This window comes from Cebidichthys violaceus, unplaced genomic scaffold, assembly GCF_023349555.1.
Source record: "Cebidichthys violaceus isolate CVI_PGR_0920_01 unplaced genomic scaffold, fCebVio1.0.p SCAF_9, whole genome shotgun sequence".
In the NCBI taxonomy this organism is placed as follows: domain Eukaryota; kingdom Metazoa; phylum Chordata; class Actinopteri; order Perciformes; family Stichaeidae; genus Cebidichthys; species Cebidichthys violaceus.
In genome coordinates this window covers 7,111,948-7,123,372 of record NW_027176975.1, presented here as the reverse complement: position 1 = coordinate 7,123,372, position 11,425 = coordinate 7,111,948, and the positions used below count along the sequence as shown (strand labels likewise).

Here is an 11,425-nt window from a genome sequence, read left to right as displayed (position 1 = left end):
CTTTTTTGAAAAGAGGATTCCCACTGAAAGGTGTAAGCCCGCCCCTCTCTGTCGCCGGCTTCTCCCGGCGCTCATTCAAAGCGCGCCGCTCGCTATGGGGAGACGCGAAACAGCGTCCATGTATGGGGGGTGATTAGTGCCACTAAAGGCCAACGTGTGGAAACACATGAAGGCATTATAATTCTTAACATTTTAATAAAAGCCATTCAGAGTATTTCCATTCCGTAGTTACCTCTATATAAAGTAGTTGTCACTGTTAGTGGCATCCACCAGATATGTTTTTGTAATGCAACATTTTTTTCAAGGAAATTCCTCTGGAAATGAACCACTGCTTATAAACTAAACACAACTAGGTAACAGTCTGAAAAGCTCTCTAATTTCCCCATAATTAATACCAGATTCTTTCCAGGAAACGTCAGAGAAAACATTAAGGAAATGATGAACCTGGTAAACAACGCAATCGCATTTTATCTCCTTATATGACGGTCTAAATTCTGTTTCAAATCCATGAGGCCAGGAATAAACTTCTGGTGGAGAAATACTAAATACTGTTATTTGTTTTATTGTCCTAAAAGTATTCAAAATTACTCCTAAAGCCTTACTAATTCAAAGGCAACTGCATTGACGCATGATGTTCATTGTATTTCCATAGTTCCCTTTCTCAGGCAACACCTACTTATCGGCCACAAAAATCCCTTAGTAACAATAAATATGTCAGCTGTTTTTCACACGCTACCAGCGCTTTAAGACTCAGCTTTCTTCCAATCTTCTTGAAATTCTGTCATTTTAAGTTGTAATAACACAACACACCTTTGCTTGATACTAGCGTGACTGAAAAAGTGTCCATTTCCACATTGAAAACAGCATTGTTGTCAAAGCTCCTCCTGCTCATCCGGGGCACCACATATGATAGGGAGTTTATAAAAGAGTTTTCAGCCGTTCTTCTATGCAGAGATTTGGTATCATGGATGGTAAACTGATGTGAGCTTGATGTATAAAGAGGTATGAAACAATACAGACAGAAAACAAGCTGGAGCCATGGATCTCCTCATTAAACATTTAATAGCCACACAAGACAAAGAGCATCAAGACAGTTGTTCTGAAACAGGAATATTCATCCATGTGGCGTGAGAGCCTCCAGTCAAACCAAACACCACAGCAGGAGATTTCACTGATTATTTGCTCCTCAACAGTTGATTATCAGATGTTAATCAGGAAAATGCTCTGGCATTGTCTTTAGTTAAAAGGTCTCAACCATCTGTGGCACAGGGTTGCCTATCTTATATGTATTGCTGAAGTGGACCCTATGTTACACACAAAATACATGTTATCAATCTTAAATCCTATGCGGAGGTGCAGCACACAACATGTTTCATACTACTTCAAAGAAGATTGGACAGGAGACACAGCTTCAAAAGCCACCTCATCTTAACATCACATATATAGTTCTACAGGTATGATTAAAAAAAAATCTAAATATTACTGAAGAGTATTAAAGACAAATGTTCAACAGTATAAAAAGACAAATGTTCAATTATACAGGTTGTTTCTTTTTGTGGTCAAAGATGCATAAATGTATCAAATCTGTTCCTCAAAGCCCTTTTTTCACAAAATAATCTATCAAAGTGCTTTCGATTACATAAAGATTCAGAAACCAACAGGAACACTGAGAGACCCTGAAAGAACTGGCAAGCAGGGTGAAAACAACAGGTCCTTGGCTGAAGTAATAGTGAAGATTAAACTTAGACAAATGCACAGCGACAAAGTCACATGTCTGATGTTCTCCATGTTCCTAAATGAGCCATGGCACCACTTGTACAGTAAAAGAAAAAAGAAAATAATCAAATTCAACGTAAATAAAATTAATTATCATAATTTATCTTTTAAGGTTGGCTGTTAGACATACAAAGATTTGAAGAAAAAAAACAAAAACTTGTAATAAAGCAGAATATGCATTAATAAATCAAATGACTTACATAGACTATAATAGTAAAACTCATTAAAATATAAACTGAAGATAACTAACACTCACACAGGCACTTTTCTGATAGGTATATGTTTTGTTTTCAAGAGTGTGCAAGAAGATAAATGAAAGCCGAGTAGGAGATTTGGTTTTTGTGTTTCTCCACATGCTCTCACTCTTCCTGTTGCTCTTCATTCTGCTTCTTGGGCAACTGCAAATGGAAAAAATACAAAATGTGTTGAGTGGCCTTAAAAAGGCAAAATGCACAATTAAGCAGACTTTACACTGTGATACTTTACATATTCGGTGAAGAAAAGCATCTACAATGTTACAGAAATTAGAACTTTCTCTATTACAAGCCCTTAAATGAGCCGGCAGCAGCACGTCCATCTAGAGCAGGGGTGTCAGCAGCATCATGGTCGCCCTCAAAAGGGCCGACTGTAACTACTCCCTAACATATTGTTAAATAACTGTCTCTGCATTTGATTATTGTTTATTCAAGTGTAACAATATTGTACATGTTATATAAATGTAAAAATATATTTAAGCACATTTCTGTTATTATAACATACATCCTTTTAATTTAGGGTTAAGAAACCCACATTACTCTATCAAAGATCAAACTTTTAAAGAAAATAACAAAGACAAATATCATCAAACACAAGTTATTACATTAACTTTGTTCAAAGCTATTTTTGTCCTCTCTCTACATCACTAATGTCCTCCCCGTCGTCGTCCCGTTCATGCAGCTACATCCGCGAGCTCCTCACTGACGGTCAGGTCTGCCTTCAGCCTCTTATAAACACTGACAGATGCTCTGTGTCTCTGTTGTCTGTGCTTTCATCAACAGCTGATGAAAAAGACAAATACCTGCTCGTCTCTTCAGCTAGATGTGTTGTTAGATTGTCTGCTAGTCCCTGAACTCGGTCTGCGATGTTGTTTCTTCACAAACTGACATTTTTAAAAGTCTGTATCTGGTCGAAGCTCACCTGCTCACATACCTTTAGCATGAACTGCTTCAACAATGCACCCATTTACCCACAGATTTCATCTGTTGTAAAGCCACGTTTAAAGTAGTCTTCAATGTACTCACAATCCATTTCTATGTCAAATGTAGAGTAACCTATGAAGAGCTGCTTCTATGACTGTTGTGTTTATGTATCTCATCATTTATTTTTATTTTTTTAAAGAAAGCAGGAGTTTAGCCTGTATGATGTGTAGTGAAGGTACCATCACTTTCACCGTACAAACAAAAATCAACATCAACTCTACAGAATGTTTTTTTTTTTTTTTAAGAAACTTGAGGTTTACCTTTGTCAATGAATTTCTTCTGTTCCCTCTGCCTTCGTTATATTCTGGTAGATGTACTCTGGTGGAGAAACACATTCAAATCTGAGTATTAACAACATTCTCCACTATATTATTTACAAAAGAAGCACAAATCATAGTAGAGTTAAAGTGGTTCAAATGAAATTTAAAAAAATGAGTCTCCATCAACTTGACGATTGCTTTTACCCCTGTAGAGACGTAGAGGCAGGCTTGTCAGAGTCACAGAAAGATGAGTGAGCTCCCTCCGCCTCCATGCCCTGCTGCTGAGGTCGGTTTTTCACAGAAGCATCGCAGTTGGATGTCTTCCTTTGACTTGGTAGTCCAATGTAACCTCTCTGCCATTCCATTTGGTTTAGTCCTGGTGGGGTCTCTCTGTCGCATCCAAAGTTCACATCCGAGAAGTCGACTATATGTGGAACACGACACACACACACACACACACACACACACACACACACACACACACACACACACACACACACACACACACACAATGTGTGTAATCAAACACAAATGAACAGAGAAAACCCTGTTAATATTAATAAAACCGTTTGTTAAAGGGGACATATCTTTTTTTTTTTTTTTTTTTTAAATTGCTTGTGCACCTATATTTGTGTATCTGGAGTGCCTACCAGCTGACAAACTGAAATAACACAACCCAGTTAGTTTTGTGTTGTTGGCCGCCTTGATCAGAAAACACGTGATTCAACAAGCCATTCAGGTTTGGCTCCCTTTCTATTGTCACATGCTGGCTCATTAGAATATATGGAGTACTGAATATCTCCACCCAGGGCTTGAGAACTATGCTTTGCAAAGGATGGCTGGAGGAGGGCTTAAAGAGACAGGTGCTAAAACGACGTGTTTCAGACAGACGTTGAAAACAGCTATATTCAGAAAAATTATGGAATTTCTTTATAATGTTTTTTTTTTTAACATTAAAGCATGTCAATATGTTTTAGTAGAAACCCAAAATATAAATTTGTACACGTTTTTGTAATATTCAAAATAAATTCCATACAATACCTTGGGGATTAATTCTCCTTTGAAAATCTGAAGACATCTGACCAAAGGCATCTTTGGTAGGGCTCAGTGTTTTTTTTGTTAGGTTGTTCAGTGGATGGGCAGTCTGAGGTCGCATATCACATTTGTCCTATTATATAAGAACACACATTAAATTGATCATTAGGCAATTACAAATCTGTCTATTTGTTTGATGTTCAACATTCATGAGCACATTAAGAAGTGATTTCTACAGATTGGTTGTTCGGGTCATAATGTGGAAATCTCTATTGAAGACATACTTGAATTATGTTTAATTAAAATAGGGCCGTCACATTTTTAAGCATTCCTACAACAGGTCAAAATAATTTCCTTTCCTCAAGGCAAACTAAATAAAGTACTTAACCCCGACTTGAGACATTTCAATAGTTTTAGACTGGCTGTTTAACTTGATTACTGACATACCTGATGGTGAAAGACGACAGCCTCCTCCAGAGCAACGCCACAGAACTCACATGGAATGACCACGTCGCCCTCTAGAGGACTGGCTGGAGGACTGTAGGAGGCCGGGGACATCGACCGGGGGAAAGTGGGGATGTTTGAAGCGAGTGTGTCGGGGATGTTGTGCATCAGCCCTGAAGCGTTCCGGCCCATCCTGTCCTCTTTGGGTGGAGACAAGGGCTGCTTGCTGTAAGATGCAAAGGCGGAGGCCGGGCTGCATCCAGTCTGACACAAAGAGAATGAAAGGTAGGCTGGAGAAATCTCTGAGAAAATCATCATGCCCCTAACTAGATGGAGAGATAGGCCTCTTGTTCAAACTGGTAAAGGCTGTAACTGCCCTGTTAAGCGTCTGAAACAAAGATAAAGAAAGCTATGCGATCGTTTGCATGCCATGGAGATATCTGACTGGATCTGAGACTCGTACACCGATTACATTTGTGCACACACCGATTTATTTCTCAATCATTTGACAATGCACAATTCTAATTGGAAGTGAGACAGCCTGTGGACAGCTTTCAGAAGAAAAACATAATGCACCTCGACGAAGTAAGTCACAGCAGGTCTGTCAAACAGTACGGTATATTAAAACTGAAGGTGGGGTAAAGTATTTCAGGCAGAGTGAGCGGGGTCTGTTAGGCTGGTTGTATCTGACAATCAGGTTCCGATTGTATTTTACCACTTTTGATGTGTCATCATGCATGCAGATATGATGCACTGACCTGGAATTACAGAAGTGTCTGCCCTCCTTTTCTCCAGTGATGTGTAGCAGAGTGCGTCAGCTGTGCAGGTTTTACCTCAAACATTATGTGTGTGTTTTACTTGAATGTGGACATGAATTATCAAAGGAGAACTAGCGTTGGATTACGATGTTAGTGCATTATTGATAACAGGATCTATTGGTTACCGGGCTAAAGAGGATTACCACCTGATGGAAAGATAATATATTTTTGTCTTTCCTTAGGCACATATTGGCAACAATTAGTCAACTAACAGATTAGCTGATTGACTGAAAAATAATCACCAACTATTTTGATAATTAGTGAATCATTAAGGTAATTTCTTTATGCTCAAATGGCAAAAATGTCTCTCAAATATTTGAGAAGAGATTTCCTGCTTTTCTCTGCTGTTGGGTTTTGGACTCACAAAACAAGACATTTAAAGACATCACCGTGGACTTTGATTTATGGACCAAACGATTAATCAGTTACTCCAAAAAAAAAATAATCTGCAGATTTATCAATAATGAAAATAATTGTAAGTTGAAGCTAACAGTTTCTGGACTGCCCTCACTACGTGAAAACCTTGTTTTCTGACAGCTGGAAGCACAACAGCCGGTGGGGACATGACGTCCAGGTGACCATAAAATATGCAAAAAAAAATGTTGGGCCACTCTCAATTCATTGTGAATGTTCTTTTGTACATATCAGGATCCTGAGAGCACAGTGAACCTCTTTCTTGAGGGCTGATTGGTTTGTAGGCGTGCTGTTAGTATGTTTAGATCCCACCATGCCTGAGTCACGATTTAACACAAATTTAAGGGATCCTTGTCAAAAATATTTGTTTAAATTCATATCAGCCAATATCGGGATGAGCACTTGTTCAGCTGGCTAACACAAAACTCTGTCATCATGAGTCAACACCGATCAACAATGTAACATCAAATCTCTCACCTGATGCAAAATAAGGTCCTCTTCGGGAAACAGTTCTTCGCAAAACTCACATGGAAGCATGGTATCTGTAAAAAATCATTTAAAAATTAACAAACTGACAAAAGAAAACCTCAAAGTGTTCCAATCTTCTGCAATGTACCTGCTTGATCGTGTTCCTGGACTGCACTCGTGCTTGTGCCTGTAGAGAAGTTTGGGAAGTTGTTGTTGGGCAGAGAGAGAGGAGAGTTTACAGAGGTGTTGGAAGTCTTCCCAATCTTGTGGTCCCAGATACCACTCCACAGGTTTCCCTCTACGCCTCCAGCCACCGATTCTACGTCACTCTGCAGGCTGAGAGCCAGCATGTAGTCCAGGCCCGATGAGTCCTCATTCAGTGTGAGATCACTCTGTGGCCATGCACTGCTGCTGCTGCTGCTGCTGCTGCTGCTATTCCGAAAGTCACTCTGCCCCATCACTACAGGAGAAGAAAAAAATTATAGTTATCCCAGGTAACAGTTTTAACTGCAACAACAAGTACAGAAATGGGAGAAAAAGATATTCACAATCGAGGTTAACAACATGCAATGTGTTCTTTGGCCCCTGAATTAGCAAAACCTCTCTAAATGGATATTAATATAAGATAATTCACAATACACTCACATTGGCTAAAGGTATTTCTCGGGGCAGTATTCTTCCAGTCTGCTGGGCCTTGAGGTACCCTTGAAGTGTAATATTCTCTGGGATCAAACGGCCGGGGAAAGGCCTGTTGTTCTGCTGCACTGATGTTATTATTCTTCGGGCCTCTCTCTTGGGCTCTTAGGAGGTTTCGGATGGAGTGAGCTTCAAACCAGGGCCCTGGAGGCTGTGGTTCTACTGGACTGCGACTCGTCCGACTGTTGTTCCTCTCTTGGGGTGGTGTAAGGCTTCCGCATAAGACCGGATGCACAGCTTGTTCCCTCAACATTACGTTGCACTTGCAGTGCACGCAGGGCTCGGTGCGTGTGCCGCAATAATCCTCATGTTCTTTGGACTGACTGAAAGCAATCTCCAGTTCACAGAATTGGCATGGGACCAGCCGCTGAGAACATTCAGAGCTCTGAAAGAAACAGCGATCGTGAGGAAACACGATTTGCTGATTTAATAAAGACGGCTGAATATTAGCGTTATAAACAGGGAACAGAGAGGCTTTTCAGAAATACCTGGTGAACAGCAATATGATTCTTCTCAATCTTCAAACCACACTTGCATGTAATCTGAAATGAAAGTGAAAATATTTGATCTGATGTTATCATTGGACTGAGGATTTGAGGTGGCAGTATGTGATTTTCCATAGACACAGAGGCTGCTTTAGCCCATTTATAGTTAGCGTGTTACAAACAGCATCAGTAACTGATATTGACAATACATGTACTTTCTGCCAAAAAAAAAAAAGTGCTTGTTCAATACGCGACAAAGCACAATGAGTACCCTCCACACAGTTTGGTGTTTTCCTCTCTATTACCGCATGGACACTTGCTCAAAACAAATAACAGGCAAACATTTTACTCCCCAGACATAACAATCAAAAAGCACTTGTTCACTTAGCAGTTAAGTGGTTTCTTGAGTAGCTGTCCCTGGCTATGCAGATAACACACATTGTCCACGTTTTGGTGTTGGGCCTGCTCTTTAAAAACAGCACACATCTTTTGAAGGGATTGTGTTAAGGTTTCCAGTATGGCTGTTCTCTTACCTGAGTGTGCTCCTGCTGTTTGTGCTCCTGAAGGTCAGATCGGGGCACTGGTTCCTGGCATACGTCACACAATGCGATGTTTCTTCGGCAGTGGATCTCATGAGTCGTGAAATTAGCCTCTGGAATGTCATGTTTGCTAAAAAGGTGAAGAAAATGATTTAAAACCTGTTTTCACCTCCATATCAAATTGACTAATCACTTGCATGCGCAATGTAGCGTATTCATACTTACCAATTGCCACAGAACTGTGTATTTTCATCTGCCATGACTTAACCGCAGCCTATAGAAAAAGGTTTACCGTTAGTTATTAATGACATAAAACAAGCTTGACTGACATAAAAGGAGAAAGTGACACTTAACTTAGCTCTATTTTAGTGATCTTTTTGTATATAACTCGTTAATATGCATATTTGTAGCTATACAATTTAAGATGAATTAACATTAGTTCAAGAAGTTGAATTTAGAGTCTAGTTAACGTCTAAGCTACGTAATTGAACATGCACCAACATCTGTTTACTGGACTCATTTAAAAATGTCCCTATGAATAATCAGGACTAATAGCTACCACTGTCGTTAGCTTAATGACTAATGTAAAGAGGACAGATAGCTACCACTGTCGTTAGCTTCATGAGACGTGTTGACAGCTCACCCAGTGTTTCCAGCAGGTAGCTAACGTTAGCTAACAACGATCGCCTGGGTTTACAAGTAGATTCTCCGTCAACGCGAACTGTTAGTCAACAAGCATCTCGAACTACCTCAAAAAGTTGGACTATGTTAGCCGTGTTGCCTTAAGTTAGCTACGTAGCTTAACATTAAATACCTGTTTAGCAACTACCACGTAGCATACATGTAGCTAACCTAACTAACGTTAACTTTATACGATCTTTACCACGTAGCTACCAAGACAAGAAGCTAATGTGCCGCCAAGTCCACGCAAAACGAGGACAGTCGTTGTGATGATACCATTTGTCAATTAATCACCTCTGTAGGAAATGTTACCAAAAATAAACCCGCAGACGAGAGCTAACTATTCGATGGAATCTTGGAAAACAGATCGTTATTTCCTCCTTCCTCTGACTGTAGTGTCATAATGCATGCCCTGAGTAATGCCTCTCAGGTTGTCTACGTACACATCTATTCCACCTCCTTTATCACCGGCACAATCAAACAAAATCCTATAAAAACGATGTATAATATTGCACATAGTCTAAACGCAATACGATGGTGATTCACGGAGTGTAAAGGGTGTACATATTATCGAGGTTAAGGTTGAAAGCATAGGGTGGAAGCTAACTGTAAGTCCTAACCCAGGGGAAACAATACACCCTAATCTCTCCAGGCTTAATTTTGATTGGCTGAATGGGACCGTGCGCTTGTCAAAGCGTCTCGGGTGACACTCCTGCTTTTAATTTATATCCCATATCGGATATTACCAAAAGATGTATTCTACGAGTGTGATAAAGGTGTCACGGATATATACGTCATTGACATTTCAGCCACCGTTTCAGCAAGCACGTGTCTTGACTCCGTAACTTTGTGTTTTAACCTCCTCTCTACTACACCGGAAGTGAGGACGATGTGACCGTTATCTTCTGCTGCCTGTAATCGCCCTGCGCGTTCTTTGTAGCAAACACGTCACCAGTTTTATGATTTAATATACAGCGTGGACGGCTGTCAGGGCTGAAAGAGGATCGTAGACTTTCCACCAAAGCAGTATGACAATCTTCGGCCGCCAATGTACATATCGCTAATAAGATGAATTCCCCTGCACAGCTCATATGTGCGTCAACTGGTCACGTCACTGTTTAAATAGTGACGTGACCAGAGGATGCTGGCATGTGTTGTATTTGTGCTTTATATTTTTATCATGTGTTTGTAGCGAGATGATGCTGTAACAGAAGTCCGCTGAGCAGTCGTTCAAAACGTGCTAATACAACATTTCAAATCAGTTAACAGTACAATTAACAATTATATTTCAAATGAAATATATACTTAGATCGATATATAGAAAAGCATATGAAAGAATAAAACATAAAATTAAATACAATACAGTAACATAAAACATGACAGGGGGCAATATAAATAAATAGTAAAAATATTAAATTGGGAACACAATCTCAGTTTTAAGAGCCTTTTTGTTTATTGCTAAAATTATTGTCTTAATATGTGGTTCCATTTCTTTCAAACATTAAAGTTAGTTTTTACGTTGGCAAATGTACATTTATGAATGTAAAACCTTACAACAATGATGAGATTGAGTAGAAAATACTCTCTCATATGGTTGTGTTGAAGCTTAAAACTTCCAGCAGAAGTTCAAAATTACATGAATAAATCTTCAAATATCTTGCCTCAGTTTAAGGGTATGTTTACATCTCCAGAATAGATGGTCAGCAGCTTCAATATGAGAAAGGCACAGCTTCAATCAATTACATTTTATCATTTAAAAAAAAAAAAAAAAAAATCATAACATAACATAAATTGTTAACACAGCTATTCCAAATTATTCTAGGTGAAACAGAAACGATATCATAATGAAATATAGCACGGCTTATACTGTTCTTACAACCAGATGGGTTAAAGCACATTTTCCTCAATTAATACGTCAGCTACATCAGTCGAAGGAACATCAAGAACAGAAGCTGATGAACAACCCTTAAATAGTATAAACGTACCAGGAGAGAGCATGGAATACTATGATAAAGTACTATTTAGGAGTTACAGGGATCTGATATTGTTGAAACAATTCCTGATGACTAAATAAAACACCATGAATGTAACTTACGACCTTTGTTTACTTTTCTAACAAATGTTTGAAACTGGGCAAAAAAAGGGAAAAGTCCTAAAAACATAAACCTAGACCAGACATTGTAAACCTTTACAATGTCCTGGTCTAGGTTTATGTTTTATTTAGCAACCCTGATTATTGTCAATCCTATCAAAAGTTATTGTATATAACTTGAAGATTGGAAAAGAGCAACATAATGAGTACTATTCTACATACCAGATTTTTAACAAAAACAATATAATCGGCTGTAACCCTTCTATAATCACCAACATTTTGATTGGTGTGATTAAATTACATATATTTTCTCAATATCTGTAACCAATTACAATTAAACTCTAATGTAATTACATAACTCTGTCTGATGTAACTAGCTTCTCCCCAACACGACTATTAAATACAGTCCAGTATATCTATGACACAGGATTATTATTGTGTAACAAGCTAATAACATAATTTAAACATATAGTTGTCTC

At 38.8% G+C, this 11,425-nt stretch overlaps 1 protein-coding gene across 2 annotated transcripts; it reads right to left on the bottom strand.

The window, feature by feature from the left end:
* Nucleotides 1–1,043: 1,043 nt before the first annotated feature.
* On the bottom strand, nt 1,044–9,249 carry trafd1 (TRAF-type zinc finger domain containing 1). 2 transcript variants are annotated; one of them, XM_068703485.1, is made up of 12 exons: nt 9,149–9,249; nt 8,399–8,447; nt 8,168–8,303; nt 7,638–7,691; nt 7,099–7,534; nt 6,602–6,913; nt 6,463–6,527; nt 4,757–5,017; nt 4,316–4,442; nt 3,479–3,698; nt 3,275–3,332; nt 1,044–2,174 (listed from the first exon to the last, which is right to left on the bottom strand). In XM_068703485.1, exons 2-12 carry the CDS (start codon nt 8,431–8,433, stop codon nt 2,136–2,138), a joined length of 1,743 nt encoding a protein of 580 aa, XP_068559586.1. In that variant the 5' UTR covers nt 8,434–8,447; nt 9,149–9,249; the 3' UTR covers nt 1,044–2,135. The 2 variants fall into 2 exon arrangements, with proteins under 2 accessions (XP_068559586.1, XP_068559585.1); XM_068703484.1 differs by having other exon boundaries at nt 8,817–9,242.
* Between the last annotated feature and the right edge of the window lie 2,176 nt (nt 9,250–11,425).

What these genes read in the sequence shown, in the direction of transcription:
- trafd1 (XM_068703485.1), bottom strand. Translation starts at nt 8,433, where the DNA reads ATGGCAGATGAAAATACACAGTTCTGTGGCAATTG. An exon ending in AACAGCAGGAGCACACTCAG is followed by an intron (nt 7,692 to 8,167) that starts GTAAGAGAACAG and finishes CTTTCATTTCAG; the next exon opens with ATTACATGCAAGTGTGGTTT. An exon ending in CTGTCGTCTTTCACCATCAG is followed by an intron (nt 4,443 to 4,756) that starts GTATGTCAGTAA and finishes CTTATATAATAG; the next exon opens with GACAAATGTGATATGCGACC.